This window comes from Lissotriton helveticus, chromosome 7, assembly GCF_964261635.1.
Source record: "Lissotriton helveticus chromosome 7, aLisHel1.1, whole genome shotgun sequence".
Taxonomy (NCBI): Eukaryota; Metazoa; Chordata; class Amphibia; order Caudata; family Salamandridae; genus Lissotriton; species Lissotriton helveticus.
In genome coordinates this window covers 1264421776-1264442099 of record NC_136068.1, presented here as the reverse complement: position 1 = coordinate 1264442099, position 20324 = coordinate 1264421776, and the positions used below count along the sequence as shown (strand labels likewise).

The window sequence follows — 20324 nt, the reverse complement described above, 5'->3', positions numbered from 1 at the left end:
AAAAAATAGCCTCCTATTCCACCCTATTCAAAGAAATGATTGTGCATTTAACAGATAGATAAGTTTTATGCCATTTTCTGAGACAAAAACAAATGTTTGCACGCAATTAAAAACAAAGGGGGGCAACGGAGTCGTGCATCAGATACGTTACACACAAAATCTACTTCCCAAATGTGAGCTACAGCATGCAATGATGTTTATCAGGCTTCAGGTCACCAAACAAAAATTATTCGAACAAAATAACACCAACAAAAGAACGAAGAAATATCTGTCAGGAAGCGAGGACGAGGATGTACAAACACAAAAGTGAAACAGCCTATTTTTAACTGGCGTAATAAACAAGCACTATTCATCCGGGAAATGGGACGGATTAAACACAATTGTCACGAGTTACACAAAAAGCCGTACGCATATAACAATAGCAGTTCATCACACGGAATTACATCAAATATAAAAAACATATTACGCAACTTGGATTCAACGCTAACATCATCAATAAACATTACATATGTCTCTTAGCTTCACAAAACAACGCGTAATACAATTAATACTTTTTAAGTGTACAATATTCATGGCGAAAAGAGTACTTAGAAACTCAAAGAACAGCTCTTGTACGTCAAATAACAAACAACTGCTAATAATACATTACATAACACTTTAAGAAAATAAATACATTACATATCGAAGAATAAAAACAAGACTTTAATTACATTACATAATATTCATTTCGAAATATTACAAACAAAAAAATACAATGTCAACATTATTAAAAATACACTCCTATTCATTCGTTAACTTAAACATACTATAGGTAGTAAATAAAAACACTTACTTACATATAAATTAAATAAATAACCAAAATAATTACAATCGCTAACAAAATATGTCACTATTTTATTAAATACACTCATAATTATTAACTAATTTATGCATACTATCAATACTACTTTAAATTAGATTAAAAAAACACTTAGAGGAAATCTCTTACCTATCATACGACGCACCAACAGCACACGAACAGGAACACGCCTTCCGCATCCCGCTATTCTCCATGTTCTGGAGAATTCCACCGATTACGTATGCAAATCGGAACGCGACGTCAAAAACGTAGCGCTCCGATTGGCTAAAAAAAATGTCAATCAAAAAAAAGACGTAACGGTAGGAAAAATAAAAAAAAACTAGAACGCTAACCTGTTAAATGAAGGTAGCGTTAAGGTGGCGCTTTGCGTCCGACATTTAAATAAAAAAAAAAAAATTTCAACCTCAACCCCTCACCCTCAACCCCTCTCAATCACCCTCAACACATCACCCTCACTCACCCTCACTCACCCTCACCCTCACTCACCCTCAATCACCCTCACTCACCCTCACCCTCACTCACCCCCATTCACCCTCACTCACCCTCACTCACCCTCATTCACCCTCACTCACCCTCACTCACCCTCACTCACCCTCACTCACCCTCACCCTCACTCACCCTCACCCTCCCTCAACCCCTCCCCCTCACTCACCCTCAACCCCTCAGCCTCCCCCTAACTCACCCTCAACCCCTCACCCTCAACACATCACTCACCCTCACTCTCACTCACCCTCAGTCACCCTCACTCACCCTCACTCTCACTCACCCTCAGTCACCCTCAACCCCTCACCCACCCTCAATCACCCTCACCCTCACTCACCCTCACCCTCACTCACCCTCAATCACCCTCACCCTCAATCACCCTCACCCTCACTCACCCTCACCTTCACCCTCTCACCCTCAACCCCTCACCCTCACTCACCCTCAACCCCTCAACCACCCTCAACCCCTCACCCTCACTCACCCTCACTCACACTCAATCACCCTCACTCACCCCCACCCTCACTCACACTCAATCACCCTCACTCACCCTCACTCACCCTCACCCACACTCACCCTCACCCACACCCTCACTCACCCTCACTCACCCTCAACCCCTCACCCTCACCCTCACCCTCACTCACCCTCAACCCCTTACCCTCAATCACCCTCACTCAGCCTCAACCCCTCACCCTCAACCCCTCACCCTCACTCACCCTCACCCACCCTCACTCACCCTCACCCACCCTCACTCACCCTCACTCACCCTCACCCACACTCACCCTCACCATCACTCACCTTCAACGCCTCACCCTCACTCACTCTCAACCCCTCACTCAACCTCAACACCTCACCCTCAACCCCTCACCCTCAACCCCTCACCCTCAACCCCTCACTCACCCTCACTCACCCTCACTCACCCTCAACCCCTCAGCCTCACCCTCACTCACACTCACCCTCACACTCACTCACCCTCAACCCCTCACACTCACTCACCCTCACTCACCCTCAACCCCTCACACTCACTCACCCTCAACACTTCACCCTCACCCTCACTCACCCTCAACCGTTCACCCTCAACCCCTCACTCACCCTCACTCTCACTCTCACTCACCCTCACTCACCCTCACTCACCCTCACTCACCCTCACTCACCCTCACTCACCCTCAACCCCTCAACCCCTCACCCTCACTCACCCTCACTCACCCTCACTCACCCTCACTCACCCTCACTCACCCTCACTCACCCTCACTCGCCCTCACTCACCCTCACTCGCCCTCACTCACCCTCACTCACCCTCACTCACCCTCACTCGCCCTCACTCACCCTCACTCGCCCTCACTCGCCCTCACTCACCCTCACTCGCCCTCACTCACCCTCACTCACCCTCGCCCACCCTCACTCACCCTCACCCACCCTCACTCACCCTCACCCACCCTCACTCACCCTCACTCACCCTCACTCACCCTCACCCACCCTCACCCACCCTCACCCACCCTCACTCACCCTCACTCACCCTCACTCACCCTCACTCACCCTCACTCACCCTCACTCACCCTCACTCACCCTCACTCACCCTCACTCACCCTCAACCCCTCACCCTCACTCACCCTCAACCCCTCACCCTCACCCTCACTCACCCTCACCCTCCCTCAACCCCTCCCCCTCACTCACCCTCATCCCCTCAGCCTCCCCCTCACTCACCCTCACTCTCACTCACCCTCAGTCACCCTCACTCACCCTCAACCCCTCACCCTCACTCGCCCTCAATCACCCTCATCCTCACTCACCCTCACCCTCACTCACCCTCACCCTCACTCACCCTCAACCCCTCACCCTCAATCACCCTCACTCACCCTCAACCCCTCACCCTCACTCACCCTCACTCACCCTCACTCACCCTCACTCACCCTCACTCACCCTCAACTCCTCACCCTCATCCCTCAGCCTCCCCCTCACTCACCCTCAACCCCTCACCCTCAACACCTCACTCACCCTCACTCTCACTCACCCTCAGTCACCCTCACTCTCACTCACCCTCAGTCACCCTCACTCACCCTCAACCCCTCACCCTCACCCTCACTCGCCCTCACTCACCCTCACTCACCCTCACCCTCACTCACCCTCACACTCACCCTCAACCCCTCACCATCATTCACCCTCACTCACTCACCCTCACCCTCACTCACCCTCAACCCCTCACCATCATTCTCACTCACCCTCAACCCCTCACTCACCCTCACTCACCCTCACTCACCCTCACTCACCCTCACTCACCCTCACTCACCCTCACTCACCCTCACTCACCCTCACTCACCCTCACTCACCCTCACTCACCCTCACTCACCCTCACTCACCCTCACTCACCCTCACTCACCCTCACTCACCCTCACTCACCCTCAACCCCTTACCCTCAATCACCCTCACTCACCCTCAACCCCTTACCCTCAACCCCTCACTCAGCCTCAACCCCTCACTCAGCCTCAACCCCTCACTCACCCTCACTCACCCTCACTCACCCTCACTCAGCCTCACCCTCACTCACCCTCACCCTCCCTCACCCTCACTCACCCTCACTCACCCTCACCCTCACTCACCCTCAACCGTTCACCCTCAACCCCTCACTCACCCTCACTCTCACTCACCCTCACTTACCCTCAACCGTTCACCCTCAACCCCTCACTCACCCTCACTCTCACTCACCCTCACTTACCCTCAACCCCTCAGCCTCACCCTCACTCTCACTCACCCTCACTTACCCTCAACCCCTCAGCCTCACCCTCACTCTCACTCACCCTCACTTACCCTCAACCCCTCACTCACCCTCACTCTCACTCACCCTCACTTACCCTCAACCCCTCAGCCTCACCCTCACTCTCACTCACCCTCACTTACCCTCAACCCCTCAGCCTCACCCTCACTCACCCTCACCCTCACTCAGCCTCAACCCCTCACCCTCACTCAGCCTCAACCCCTCACCCTCAACCCCTCACCCTCACTCACCCTCAACCCCTCACCCACCCTCAACCCCTCACCCTCACTCACCCTCAACCCCTCACCCTCACTCACCCTCAACCCCTCACCCTCACTCACCCTCAACCCCTCACTCACCCTCAACCCCTCACCCTCACTCACCCTCAACCCCTCACCCTCACTCACCCTCAACCCCTCACCCTCACTCACCCTCACTCAGCCTCACCCTCACCCTCCCTCACCCTCCCTCACCCTCACCCTCACTCACCCACACTCACCCTCACCCTCACTCACCCTCAACCCCTCACTCAGCCTCAACCCCTCACCCTCACTCACCCTCAACCCCTCACCCTCACTCACCCTCAACCCCTCACCCTCACTCACCCTCAACCCCTCACCCTCACTCACCCTCAACCCCTCACCCTCACTCACCCTCACTCACCCTCACTCACCCTCACCCTCACTCACCCTCAACCCCTCACCATCATTCACCCTCACCCTCACTCACCCTCACTCACCCTCAACCCCTCACCATCATTCTCACTCACCCTCAACCCCTCACTCACCCTCACTCACCCTCACCTTCACCCTCTCACCCTCAACCCCTCACCCTCAACCACCCTCAACCCCTCAACCACCCTCAACCCCTCAGCCTCACCCTCACTCTCACTCACCCTCACTTACCCTCAACCCCTCAGCCTCACCCACCCTCACTTACCCTCAACCCCTCACTCACCCTCACTCTCACTCACCCTCACTCTCACTCACCCTCACTCAGCCTCAACCCCTTACCCTCAATCACCCCTCACCCTCACTCAGCCTCAACCCCTTACCCTCAATCACCCTCACCCTCACTCACCCTCAACCCCTCACCCTCACTCACCCTCAACCCCTCACCCTCACTCACCCTCAACCCCTCACCCTCACTCACCCTCAACCCCTCACCCTCACTCACCCTCAACCCCTCACCCTCACTCACCCTCAACACCTCACCCTCACTCAGCCTCAACCCCTCACCCTCACCCTCACTCAGCCTCAACCCCTTACCCTCAATCACCCTCACCCTCACTCAGCCTCAACCCCTCACCCTCAATCACCCTCACCCTCACTCACCCTCAACCCCTCACCCTCACTCACCCTCAACCCCTCACCCTCACTCACCCTCAACCCCTCACCCTCACCCAGCCTCAACCCCTTACCCTCAATCACCCTCACTCAGCCTCAACCCCTTACCCTCAATCACCCTCACTCAGCCTCAACCCCTCACCCTCACTCACCCTCAACCCCTCACCCTCACTCACCCTCAACCCCTCACCCTCACTCACCCTCAACCCCTCACCCTCACTCAGCCTCACCCTCACCCTCCCTCACCCTCCCTCACCCTCACTCACCCTCACCCACACTCACCCTCACCCTCAACCCCTCACCCTCACTCACCCTCAACCCCTCACCCTCACTCAGCCTCAACCCCTCACCCTCAATCACCCTCAACCCCTCACCCTCACTCACCCTCACTCACCCTCACTCACCCTCACTCACCCTCACTCACTCTCACTCACTCACCCTCACTCACTCACCCTCACTCACTCACCCTCACTCACCCTCACTCACCCTCACTCACCCTCACTCACCCTCACTCACCCTCACTCACCCTCACTCACCCTCACTCACCCTCACTCACCCTCACTCACCCTCACTCACCCTCACTCACCCTCACTCACCCTCACTCACCCTCACTCACCCTCAACACCTCACCCTCACTCACCCTCAACCCCTCACCCTCACCCTCACTCAGCCTCAACCCCCTTACCCTCAATCCCCTCACTCAGCCTCAACCCCTCACCCTCCCTCAACCCCTCACCCTCACTCACCCTCAACCCCTCACCCTCACTCACCCTCAACCCCTCACCCTCACTCACCCTCAACCCCTCACCCTCACTCACCCTCAACCCCTCACCCTCACTCAGCCTCAACCCCTCACCCTCAACCCCTCACCCTCACTCACCCTCAACCCCTCACCCTCACTCAGCCTCAACCCCTCACCCTCAACCCCTCACCCTCACTCACCCTCAACCCCTCACCCTCACTCACCCTCAACACCTCACCCTCACTCACCCTCAACCCTCACCCTCACTCACCCTCAACCCCTCACCCTCACTCACCCTCAACCCCTCACCCTCAACCCCTCACCTTCACTCAGCCTCAACCCCTCACCCACCCTCACCCACCCTCACCCACCCTCACCCACCCTCACCCACCCTCACCCACCCTCACCCACCCTCACCCACCCTCACCCACCCTCACTCACCCTCACTCACCCTCACTCACCCTCACTCACCCTCACTCCTCTCTCACCCTCACTCCTCTCTCACCCTCACTCCTCACTCACCCTCACTCACCCTCACTCACCCTCACTCACCCTCAACCCCTCACCCTCACTCACCCTCAACCCCTCACCCTCACTCACCCTCAACCCCTCACCCTCACCCTCACCCTCACTCACCCTCACTCACCCTCACTCACCCTCAACCCCTCACCCTCACTCACCCTCAACCCCTCACCCTCACTCACCCTCACCCTCACTCAGCCTCAACCCCTTACCCTCAATCACCCTCACCCTCACTCAGCCTCAACCCCTCACCCTCACTCACCCTCAACCCCTCACCCTCACTCACCCTCAACCCCTCACCCTCACTCACCCTCAACCCCTCACCCTCACTCACCCTCAACCCCTCACCCTCACTCACACTCAACCCCCCACCCTCACTCACCCTCAACCCCTCACCCACCCTCAACCACTCACCCTCACTCACCCTCACTCACCCTCACTCACCCTCACTCACCCTCACTCACCCTCCCTCACCCTCCCTCACCCTCACCCTCCCTCACCCTCCCTCACCCTCACCCTCCCTCACCCTCCCTCACCCTCACTCACCCTCACCCTCCCTCACCCTCACTCACCCTCACCCACACTCCCCCTCACCCTCACCCACCCTCAACCCCTCACCCTCACCCACCCTCAACCCCTCACCCACCCTCAACCCCTCACCCTCACTCACCCTCACTCACCCTCACTCACCCTCACTCACCCTCACTCACCCTCACTCACCCTCACTCACCCTCACTCACCCTCACTCACCCTCACTCACCCTCACTCACCCTCACTCACCCTCACTCACCCTCAACACCTCACCCTCACTCACCCTCAACCCCACTCAGCCTCAACCCCTCACCCTCACTCACCCTCAACCCCTCACCCTCACTCACCCTCAACCCCTCACCCTCACTCACCCTCAACACCTCACCCTCACTCACCCTCAACCCCTCACCCTCACCCTCACTCAGCCTCAACCCCTTACCCTCAATCACCCTCACCCTCACTCAGCCTCAACCCCTCACCCTCACTCACCCTCAACCCCTCACCCTCACTCACCCTCAACCCCTCACCCTCACTCACCCTCAACCCCTCACCCTCACTCACCCTCAACCCCTCACCCTCACTCACCCTCAACCCCTCACCCTCACTCACCCTCACTCAGCCTCACCCTCCCTCACCCACACTCACCCTCACCCTCACTCACCCTCAACCCCTCACCCTCAACCCCTCACCCTCACTCAGCCTCAACCCCTCACCCTCACTCAGCCTCAACCCCTCACCCTCACTCAGCCTCAACCCCTCACCCTCACTCACCCTCAACCCCTTACCCTCACTCACCCTCACTCACCCTCACTCACCCTCACTCACCCTCACTCACCCTCAACACCTCACCCTCACTCACCCTCAACCCCTCACCCTCACCCAGCCTCAACCCCTTACCCTCAATCACCCTCACCCAGCCTCAACCCCTCACCCTCACTCACCCTCAACCCCTCACCCTCACTCACCCTCAACCCCTCACCCTCACTCACCCTCAACCCCTCACCCTCACTCACCCTCAACCCCTCACCCTCACTCACCCTCAACCCCTCACCCTCACCCAGCCTCAACCCCTTACCCTCAATCACCCTCACCCTCACTCAGCCTCAACCCCTCACCCTCACTCACCCTCAACCCCTCACCCTCACTCACCCTCAACACCTCACCCTCACTCACCCTCAACCCCTCACCCTCACCCTCACCCTCACCCAGCCTCAACCCCTTACCCTCAATCACTCTCACTCAGCCTCAACCCCTCACCCTCACCCTCACCCAGCCTCAACCCCTTACCCTCAATCACTCTCACTCAGCCTCAACCCCTCACCCTCACTCACCCTCAACCCCTCACCCTCACTCACCCTCACTCACCCTCACTCACCCTCAACCCCTCACCCTCACTCACCCTCAACCCCTCACCCTCACTCACCCTCAACCCCTCACCCTCACTCACCCTCACTCAGCCTCACCCTCACTCACCCTCACCCTCCCTCACCCTCCCTCACCCACACTCACCCTCACCCTCAACCCCTCACCCTCACTCACCCTCAACCCCTCACCCTCACTCACCCTCAACCCCTCACCCTCACTCACCCTCAACCCCTCACCCTCACTCACCCTCTACCCCTCACCCTCACTCACCCTCAACCCCTCACCCTCACTCACCCTCAACCCCTCACCCTCACTCACCCTCAACCCCTCACCCTCACTCACCCTCAACCCCTCACCCTCACTCAGCCTCACCCTCACTCACCCTCCCTCACCCTCCCTCACCCTCCCTCACCCTCACCCTCCCTCACCCTCACCCTCCCTCACCCTCACCCTCCCTCACCCTCACCCACACTCACCCTCACTCACCCTCACCCTCACCCACACTCACCCTCACTCACCCTCAACCCCTCACCCTCACCCTCACTCAGCCTCAACCCCTTACCCTCAATCACCCTCACCCTCACTCAGCCTCAACCCCTCACCCTCACTCACCCTCAACCCCTCACCCTCACTCACCCTCAACCCCTCACCCTCACTCACCCTCAACCCCTCACCCTCACTCACCCTCAACCCCTCACCCTCTCTCACCCTCACCCTCCCTCACCCTCACCCTCCCTCACCCTCACCCTCCCTCACCCTCACCCACACTCACCCTCCACGCCTCACCCTCACTCACCCTCATCCGTTCACCCTCAACCCCTCACTCACCCTCACTCTCACTCACCATCACTTACCCTCAACCCCTCAGCCTCACCCTCACTCTCACTCACCCTCACTTACCCTCAACCCCTCAGCCTCACCCTCACTCACCCTCACCCTCACTCACCCTCAACCCCTCACCCTCACTCACCCTCACCCTCACTCACCCTCACCCTCACTCACCCTCAACCCCTCACACTCACCCTCAACCCCTCACACTCACCCTCAACTCCTCAACTCCTCACCCTCACTCACCCTCAACACCTCAGCCTCACTCTCACTCACCCTCAACGCCTCACCCTCAACCCCTCACCCTCACTCACCCTCACCCTCAACCCCTCACCCTCAACCCCTCACCCTCAACCCCTCACCCTCACTCACCCTCACAACACATATTGTGTTACAATAGCTGTCACATTTGCGGAAGATAAAACTATCTAGAGATGTAGCATAACGACCAGAGCTGCCATATAAGTCACGTAAATACTAAACATGTTGCATTCCAAATGCTATAGGTGTCACATTTGGAAACGTTATAACTATTGGCATTGTAAATGACAAAGCCATCAATATAGCAATTTTAACATCGCAAAAATAAATAAATTATGTCATTTACAAGAACAATAACTACAACTTTTCTAATGCGATACTTATTGCATTCCAACCCCACTCATCCACGCAACGCCACTCACACACGCAACGCCACTCACACACGCAACGCCACTCACACACGCAACGCCACTCACACACGCAACGCCACTCACACACGCAACGCCACTCACACACGCAACGCCACTCACACACGCAACGCCACTCACACACGCAACGCCACTCACACACGCAACGCCACTCACACACGCAACGCCACTCACACACGCTACGCCACTCACACACGCTACGCCACTCACCCACGCTACGCCACTCACCCACGCTACGCCACTCACCCACGCACCCACGCTACGCCACTCACCCACGCTACGCCACTCACCCACGCAACGCCACTCACCCACGCAACGCCACTCATCCACGCAACACCACTCTTCCATTTGCAAAACGAAAAATGTCTAACTATTCTATTGCGAGACCTATTGCATTTCCAATGCTTGTTTTTTCTTTAAACAGTGTCTGCTTTTTTAGAGAACACTGGCTTTCAAAAATAAATCAGCCTCTCATTTGAGAATGCGAACCCATGGATGGTAGTTTGCTTTCCTGTGCAAGCCACCATACCTATGTTTGTAGCCAATTGGAGAGGGTTGCAAATAGAGAGCAGACACATTAATATTCTTATGGTATGTCATACTGTGATCGTTTGTGACTTGACATTTTACGGTGTTACCTATTAGTGCTTATGTTGCAGCCAAAATGACAGGCTGGTCTTATAACGTTTGTGCGTAATTTGCATCCACTGTTTGCCACCTTTTAATTAAAACGTGACCCATGATTCTTTGCGTGAAGTATTGTACTGCTGGACCTTGTTCTTTACAGAGTGAGTGTATCTGATTTTCAAAACATCATAATACCTTTTGCAGGAAATCTTCGCTCAACCCAAAAGGAACAGTTGGAGGGTCAAGAGAAAATGGAGAATACTTGTTCAATCCAATTAGAGTGTAGTAAAACCCAAGACACTAGGGCATTAATGATCAATAAATTACCCTTCATTGATACTGCCTAGCAAGCTTTGGGTTCCCCTCGACCCAGAGAAAAAGCCCCATACCGTGTCCTTGAATTCAGGCCCCTCTTTTTTTCCATTTACCACTAGAAGTATTTACTCAAGTAGAGCATTGGTGCGCATCAACCTTTCCAGACCAGATAGGGTAGTCCGATGGCTTCATGTCACCATAACAGTGAATCCAGACTTGGAATTTCCTTTTACAAATCATTGACACCTGGTGTAAAACTTAATTTACTCTAATTGAAGAAAACTAAGACCACTATTCCCAGAAAGAACTGATTCTGTAGTAGGGGATCTCTGTGTATAGTCATAATCTAGTGAATAGTCCCGCCCATGTGCGCGGACCCCGGAGCAATCAAAAATAATCTCTTAAGCTGTCAAAACATGCAGACCTGCATAGACACTTAAGAGAGAATTTAAAGACAGATAATGCAGCCTATATCCACAGGCTACACTGTCCAATACTTCAACTGGAAATTCCACCAAAAACCACAACAGCACAGCCCGTCCAGGGTTTTCCACAGAGAAAAACCTTGCTTTTAACAGCAAAACCCTCTGGAATGATAGAGAGGAAGGAGTGGACAGACAAGCCCCATAGGCTGCCATTATGTGGCTCAAAACAGGATACTGTGCCTTTAAGAGAACCTTCCAGAAGCCTCACAGTATCCCAGAATGCAGTGCAGGTCCCTTTCACCTTCAGTTCTTTTTTCCGGCTCCTGCTAGCAGGACCCTGGAGCATTAGCTCTTCTTTTCTGAGCTTTTTCTATGCTATTTTTGTGATATTTTTGGATTTTTGTAGCTTCACTCGACGTCTTTGGCCTTTATCTGCATTCTGCTGTGGTTTTTTGGCAGAATTTCTGCAGTCTTCTTGTCTTTAGACTATTTGTAGTCTGACATGTGCTTTGTCTGCAGCTGAGCTGAAGGCCGAAGCTGAAGCTCACAGGGTTTGTACTCTGTGCTTGCCTGTGTCTTTGGACACCTGTCTTCTCTGTACCTTCTTTTCTAGGGGGCTTCGGCTTCCAGGTTTCAAACAGAGGAGTTTGAAGGCATCTTCAGCCTCTGGGTGAGGTGAGGGTAGGTCCTCTACCGAGTCCCATGCTGTAATCACTGGGGTTATCCCCAGTAAGGGCACGTCTGAGCTATGACGCGGTTCCAGTCGGCGTTGGGGCCGTCGTGGAGTGCCTGGACGTCATGTAGTGCCTCGACGTCGACGTCATGGAGTGCCTCGACGTCGACGTCATGGAGTGCCTCGACGTCGACGTCATGGAGTGCCTCGACGTCGACGTCATGGAGTGCCTCGACGTCGACGTCATGGAGTGCCTCGACGTCGACGTCATGGAGTGCTTCGACGTCGACGTCATGGAGTGCTTCGACGTCATGGAGTGCTTCGACGTCGACGTCATGGAGTGCTTCGACGTCGACGTCATGGAGTGCTTCGACGTCGACGTCATGGAGTGCTTCGACGTCGACGTCATGGAGTGCCTCGACGTCATGGAGTGCCTCGACGCCGACGTCATGGAGTGCTTCGACGCCGACGTCATGAGGTGCCTCGACGTCATGAGGTGCCTCGACGTCATGAGGTGCCTCGACGTCATGAGGTGCCTCGACGTCGTGGAGTGCCTCGACGTCATGGAGTGTCTCGACGTCGATGTCATGGAGTGTCTCGACGTCGACGTCATGGAGTGTCTCGACGTCGACGTCATGGAGTGTCTTGACGTCGACGTCATGGAGTGTCTTGACGTCATGGAGTGTCTTGACGTCGACGTCATGGAGTGTCTTGACGTCGACGTCATGGAGTGTCTTGACGTCGACGTCATGGAGTGTCTTGACGTCGACGTCATGGAGTGTCTTGACGTCGACGTCATGGAGTGTCTTGACGTCGACGTCATGGGGTGTCTCGAGGTCGACGTCATGGGGTGTCTCTGATTCTTTGCGTGAAGTATTGTACTGCTGGACCTTGTTCTTTACAGAGTGAGTGTATCTGATTTTCAAAACATCATAATACCTTTTGCAGGAAATCTTCGCTCAACCCAAAAGGAACAGTTGGAGGGTCAAGAGAAAATGGAGAATACTTGTTCAATCCAATTAGAGTGTAGTAAAACCCAAGACACTAGGGCATTAATGATCAATAAATTACCCTTCATTGATACTGCCTAGCAAGCTTTGGGTTCCCCTCGACCCAGAGAAAAAGCCCCATACCGTGTCCTTGAATTCAGGCCCCTCTTTTTTTCCATTTACCACTAGAAGTATTTACTCAAGTAGAGCATTGGTGCGCATCAACCTTTCCAGACCAGATAGGGTAGTCCGATGGCTTCATGTCACCATAACAGTGAATCCAGACTTGGAATTTCCTTTTACAAATCATTGACACCTGGTGTAAAACTTAATTTACTCTAATTGAAGAAAACTAAGACCACTATTCCCAGAAAGAACTGATTCTCTCAAACGAAAATCCTGAACTGCAGACATTGCATAAATCATTGTCACCAAGAACACAATCACCTTTGTACCCATTACTTATCATCTCAGAGGGCGTGCTAAGTGTATGGGGTAGCTGTTTGTGGCTCTGGAAGGGAGCAGAATAAACCATTGCTCACGTCTGTTTCCTGTCTTTTTCCCCCCCCACCGTGCAGTCATTCTTTCACACAGTCCTAGAAAACAGCCATGCTTGTGATTCTCTCATCGACAACAACCTTCGAGTGACCAACTGGAACCGCAAGCTAGGCTGTAAGTGTCAGTACAAGCACATTGTGGACTGGTGTGGCTGCTCACCCAACGATTTCAAGCCCCAGGACTTCCTCCGCCTACAGGTAAAAGACTCCATGTGTTTTCCCTCTGACTGTACCCCATTTTCCAAACCATCCCTCATTTCTCAGATTCTGTCATTTTTGGAACGGGATGGACCTCATCGGATTCGTTATTGCTTTCCATTGGGGCATTTATAATAATAATATATTAATTCTATAACATTTATATACCATTCAGCTAGAAAGTACAGGTAAGGCAATAACACATGGGAACAATAGTTGCTTCGATTTAATTTTTAACTACCCTGATTCTTGTTCTACTCAGGTGAGGAATGGAACAATTGTGCACGGAATGTACTTAAGTTTAACCCCTTTGGTGCTGTGCAAATTCTCCTGCTGTGCGGGAGAATTAATAAGTGGGCGGGTTCTGACGGCCCGGCCGTCCTTAGCACACGCCCACCGTGACGTCGGACGGCCAGGGGCCGTCCTTGGCACCGAAGAGGTTAAGCCCCCAACACTTTTTTTTTTTCAACGCTTATTTTTACCAAATATACTAAACAATTGAGTTCTACATACCGTAAATATACAGATAATACAATTTCAACCGTAAATGCAAATTATAAAATGTGTATACATTGAATTACAACCTCACATATTTAGAATGCTGTGCAGCGGTTATAGCATAGCCTGTGCCATATATGTTATCAACTGGTACTGAAATAGAAAAATACAGAGTAGGGAGTGAGGTGTAAACCGCAGAAGAACCCCAGCCTTCCTCGCCGCACCCACCCACCACCCGCCCCGAGTTGTTGGCTACTTTTTCTGGCGCTCAAATCCAGTAATATGGTGACCAGGCATATTCTAAGTTCAAAAACTTAAGACAACACAGACTCCTTCATTGTCAGGGTGTAAATTGCTTTTAATCCTCCACCATAGCACAATCACCAATACGTTTCGACCATTTCTGTCTTGTTCACAGTAAATGCTCATTGTTTACTGCACCTTTTTAGGTTTCGTAACCTGGCGAGGGGCGAAGCCCCTCCCAGATCGAAATCTGTTGTTTTTAATAGTGAGGTTAGGACAGCCTCTGTTTCCAATTGGCTAGCTCCATAAATGGAGGCTAGCCATTGGGAGGCAGAGGCTGTCAATCGCGTTTTCTCTCAAACGCGATTCGGGGGTGTTTCTGGTGCTTTTTTTAAGCCCCGCCCCTTTGTCCCGGGCCGCGCTGCCATTGGCTGCCGGCCCGGGACACCCCGTGACGTCATTCCAGGGCCGCGCTGTGATTGGCTGCCGGCCCGGGACACCCCCGTGACGTCAGCCAATCACAGCGCGGCCCGGAGCTTTAGTTATATCCACCTCTCAGTGTGCTCATTTTAGGGATTTATTTATTTATTTACCGTGGACGAGCCGAGCCGTTTATCTCCCGGTTCGATCTCGGGCCCGGGCCAGATCGCGGCAGCAGGTGTTTGACCTGCCGGCTCCCTTTCCGTAGGATTCACTCACCAGGGATCCCCGTCAGAGCTGCTCGCAGTGCCACAATATACAGTCCCCGCGCAGCCCGTGGCACACTGTTGACATAAACACTCTTTAATTACGCGGCGGCATATAGGCACCTCTATACTGCACCTCCTCATTAGTCCGACGCAGATCACGCTCAACTGTTTAACACCCACACCCCCCGCCTTCCACCCCACTGAGCTAAGCCCACGTCCTCATTGGCAGACGAGACAGTTGTTGCCCTAGTTTTAATTTCTTGAAACACAGAGTATAAGGCAGAGGGGGAAGCATCGCGCGGTTTACCAAGCTCGAGACAGCTGGAAGTGACAAGCGCCATTGATTTATTTCCCGCACACCCTTCGGTTCTGCAAGCAGCCTTAAACGCTGCGGCTTCCTGGCTCTCTCCCACTCACAGGGCTATTTTTAAATTTGTTTCAGATGGTTTTGATTCCTTGCGAGGCAGAGGGCGCTGCGTGGAGTCGAGGCGCCCGCTTGCTGATGGTCCCTGGTCGTGGGTGCAGTGTGTATTTTTTGCTGCAGGATGGCACCGCGCTGGTGCCCCACCCTGCCTCCCGAGCATGTGCTTCCTTTCCCTCAGACCTGCCACGCATGGCAGCTGCGGAGGCCGGTTGCTAGGCAACAGGCCCGGGCTCACAAAGAGCGCTCAGCTGGAGGAGCCGGGCCTGGCAGCTTCAAACAGCTGGGCCAATCGATGCTGCCTGTGTGTGTCTTAGAAGGCGCAAGTGGGCAGGGGTTCGGTGCGCGTGCCAATGGCCACCAAAATATGCAACCGCGCTAATGACCAATAATTCGAGACAGCTGTATGTATGTAACCTTTGGAGGGAAATATCCGCACCGTATGAAAAGGTAATATATATTAAAAGGCTTGAGTGGCATCTGAATGGCACAAGGCGCTGTACAAATGGCGATGTATAACAATTTACTTAGAACCCAGCACATTTATCACAGCTATTATTAATTTTAGGAACTGTGGATGGACAAAAGACCACGTTAGCAGATCCATGATATGCAGTGGTTAAATTGTGAAAAAAGTGCCTGGTCCCTCGTCCATTGTTCCTATGCGCGCCACTTATAACAGAACTACTACTAAACATGAAACCCTTCAAGCGGTGCGAGGATGTGGCATAACGGCCGGAGCTGCTGCCTTTGGAGCTGGGGAACCAGGTTCGAGTCCCGGCGAAGGCTCAACATCCTGTATTTCTGGGCAAATCCCTTAATCTTCCCATGCCTACAAAAAATGAATGTGTGCCAATGAAAAGCGCTCCAATCCCTTTGGTTCGAGTTTGTGCTATAAGCACCAGTGTTGACGATTAAGTGAAGAAGCTCAATATTTATCACAAACGTCTCCTGATCATGGGGCATCTTGTCTCTGCCATAAGCAGCTCTTCAAGTGCTAAAAAATTAGAGTTCTGTAAGTCTTAAATCAACTGGCCCCTTGAAATGTATTGTGAAGTTATGGAACACCATGCTCCCCCTTCTTTGGGGCCACTACTGCTATGCATGTTTGCTTACATAAACCCAGTTAAAAAATAATAGTAATCAACTGGCCCCCAGAAAAAAAACACAAGAACCAAAATAAAAAGAAACATAAAACAACAAGCATTTACAATGCAACGGTTTCGCCTTTGGAAAAGTTTGAGTTATTGGCATTGTAAATGACAACATTTGTATTTATGTGTTGGTTTTGAAAACAGATAAATAATTGGCATTGTCATTTACATTGCAAATAGCTTTAACATTTCCAAAGGCGAAACCGTTGCATTGTAAATGCTTGTTTTTAATCTTTCCAACAATGTCATGATCCTCACTTCAATGACTTCGCAGTGAATTATGGGAGATGAAGGCCACACTTTCCTTTAAAAGGCCTTAGTGATTTAAAAACAACATTTCATTTTAAAACGGGGGGGGGGGTGTCTGTCTGTGTCTCTAATACACAATATAATTCCGATGTACCAAATATAATTCAGTCACCGACTCTATATAGAATTTCATTCATTTATTTGAAATGACAACATGATATAGATAGATAATGGGCAAAGTATTTCGACATAACCCCAATTTGTTTCCAGTTGTTCCTAAGTGTATAGCCTGTTCCGCCTTTTCATTTAAAAGCTTTTCATATGATGAACACACAGTTTCAAGTGTTTTAGTACTCTTTCAGTGGTGATGTTGATTTTCTAAATAAAAAAGGGTTTGCTTTGATATTTTTCTCCTTTTGGCATTTTACCTTCCCAGTCCTGCTGCTGCAGATTTTGGGAATCCCTTTTATCTGAAGCTGATTAGTTTACTCATCTTTTTTGAGTACTTGCTTGTTCAACACCAAGTGCCTTCCTGCACTCATCAGTAGCTCGTTCCTATAAGCCAGATGCATAGAAGGTATCGAGCACCAGTACGAGGATATCTTCCATTGTAGTATACCACCTGAGTACTGAGATGTTTGAGCAAGTATACTTGGGCTGAGTAGATATTCCTCTATCCACACCGAATACACAAAAGGTTTTTTCGATCTTGGAGGAGAAAATACCCTAAAGGAAAAGAAAAGCAGGTGGTATGTCCCAGTGTCTTCCATCACAGCTTTGCTGTGTTGCCTGTAGTTCCTTCCCAACTTTACATGTTGGTAGTCTTGTACTCGGACATCCTCAAGGTACTAAGTAATCAAGACTTTGACAAAAGTTAGCATTGAGGTTTCCTGGAAGACTCCCAAGATGCCTGTTAAGGTTTACACCAGTGGTGTTTTCTACTACTTGGCTACTTCCAGGGTGCTCCTTTCTCACTCTCCCAAGAATAATCACTGGAATCATGTTGGCGGACTAGAACTAGACTGCATTGTTTGTACCTGGCCTTATTTGCGGTACTGTACAAAGTAGCAAAGGAGTCTCCACTACGGTTTCAAGAGCTCAGTGACTAATTGTTTGCCAGCGCAGTGAAGCCCCCCCTTTTCCTCTAGTTTTGGATAACCCTCCCCGCCCTGAACTGGATTCCTCATTTGGGCAAATTATTAACTTTTCCTGTATAAACCTATTCAAGATTTACATTAAGTTAATTATACATTCCTACAGTCATTGGGCTCAGAATAGCCTTTGGTGAAAGTAAGATTCTGCCACAGACCGGGTCAGAGTGACCCATGATGACTTGGACTCAAACTCTAAAAAAGGGGGGAGGTAGAGGGTATTAGGCTAGGTCCACCCTCCTTTCAATCATGTACACAGAAAAACCAGAGTACTGTATATGGAACCTAGCTTGGGTGGTTTCTGACCCCAAATCAAGTTGAGTTGGAAGGTCTGGTTTCAGTCAAGAAAGAACAATTGCTTTCTTGAGTACCCTCACTCACCAATCAGCTGCGGATTGAGGCGTGATTTGACTTGCCAAATTACGTAGGAGCACTAGTATGAGGCTATGTGTTGTGCAGTGTTGGTGGAGTGGATGGAAAATTAAAAATACTTAGTTAGTGGGCGAAATATTTTATTCTAGCTACTAGTCGGTAGATTAAAAGCGGGGGTACTAGAGAACAATGTAACCATAATGAGTTAAAAGCCTCTAGTGTTGGTCAACATGTTTCGAGCCTCCCCAGGGCTCTTCCTCAGGACCACACACGGGCCAGCCCTGTGCGTTTCACTCCTAAGTGACCTAAAAATTGAGGTGAATAAATAATTAGTGATAAGTGATGTGATGGATCGTAGTATTTCAAATGAGGTTCAGAATTGCCCCATGGTCTGGAGGGGTTGAGGGGCTCGTAGTCGCATTGAGCTGAGCACGCCTGGCCGGTGATTCACCTACTGTACCCCTGGAGACTGCATATTCTACGATCCATTGAGTCAGAATCGTATGTATTATAGTGCACACACAGTAAGTGGGGCACATCACTGATCACTAATTATTAATTCACCTCACTTTGTAGGTCACTTAGGAGTGGAACGCACAGGGCTGACCCCTGTGTGGTCCTGAGGAAGAGCCCTGGGGAGGCTCGAAACATGTTGACCAACACTAGAGGCTTTTAACTTATTATGGTGACATTGTTCTCTAGTACCCCTGCTTTTAATATACCGACTAGGAGCTGGAATAAAATATTTTGTCCACTAACCAGGTATTTTTAATTTTCCATCCACTCAACCAACACTACACAACACATAGTCTCATACTAGTGCTCCTACGTAATTTCGCAAGTCGAAGCATGCCTCAATCCACAGCGTATTGAGAGGACCCCAATGATGAAGCATATCACCAGTGGGAAACCCTGGTGAGTGAGGGGACTCAAGAAAGCAATTGTTCTGTCTTGACTGAAACCAGACCTTCCAACTCAACTTGATTTGGGGTCATGCACCACCCAACCTAGGTTCCATATCCGGTTTTTCTGTGTACTTGAACTCAAAACCACACTGTTATTTACATCTTGAAATTTTCTTTTTCTGCCATTGGGTTCAGAATCATGAGTGGTATCTGCACCAAGGAAAGTGAAGATCTGGCTCACCGGTGACCAAAGGTTCGACATCAATGGTTGATTTGGACTCGGGACCAAGACAGTGTGATGCAGGTCTTAAGAAAATGCTTGCAAAGTGGACTCCAATTATTGCTTTTTCTGTTTTTTGACAAAACACATTGTTTTATTTGAAATGGCACTTATGATGGCTGTGGTAGACCTACCCAAAGTGTGTGTGTTAACTTTCACTAATGTAAATGAGAACTATTGTCCGTCTTATGTGCAGACTCAATAAAGAAATCCCACACCAATGGACAGAGGAGCACAACTGACCTGGCGTCAACCCTGCCAGCTGCACTCGACCCTCGTGGAGCAACCTGACTTGTCCTGCTGCTGTGCAGACTCCAAGAAACCCAGAGGGCTGCGAGTGCTTTGCCAATCGCCAAAGAAACTACCTTGGAGTAGAGGAGCTACTCCCTTGCAGCCACAAGCACCAAAGAAGCGAAGTCAGGTTTACCATCCTGCCGCCTACCGGGACTATCGACGCCGTAGTC

The 20324-nt window shown here is 51.6% G+C and overlaps 1 protein-coding gene across 2 annotated transcripts in view; it reads left to right on the top strand.

Annotated features, from left to right (window-relative positions):
- XYLT2 (xylosyltransferase 2) overlaps positions 1-20324 on the top strand; it is a 165122-nt gene that overhangs the window by 111614 nt on the left and 33184 nt on the right. Inside the window, exon 7 of one of the 2 annotated variants that reach the window (XM_078654465.1) lies at positions 13722-13898. The exons of the other annotated variant lie outside the window; for it this stretch is intronic. Coding sequence (XP_078510591.1) covers positions 13722-13898 — 177 coding nt within the window. The remainder of the gene's footprint in view (positions 1-13721; positions 13899-20324) is intronic. 2 annotated transcript variants of the gene reach the window in all.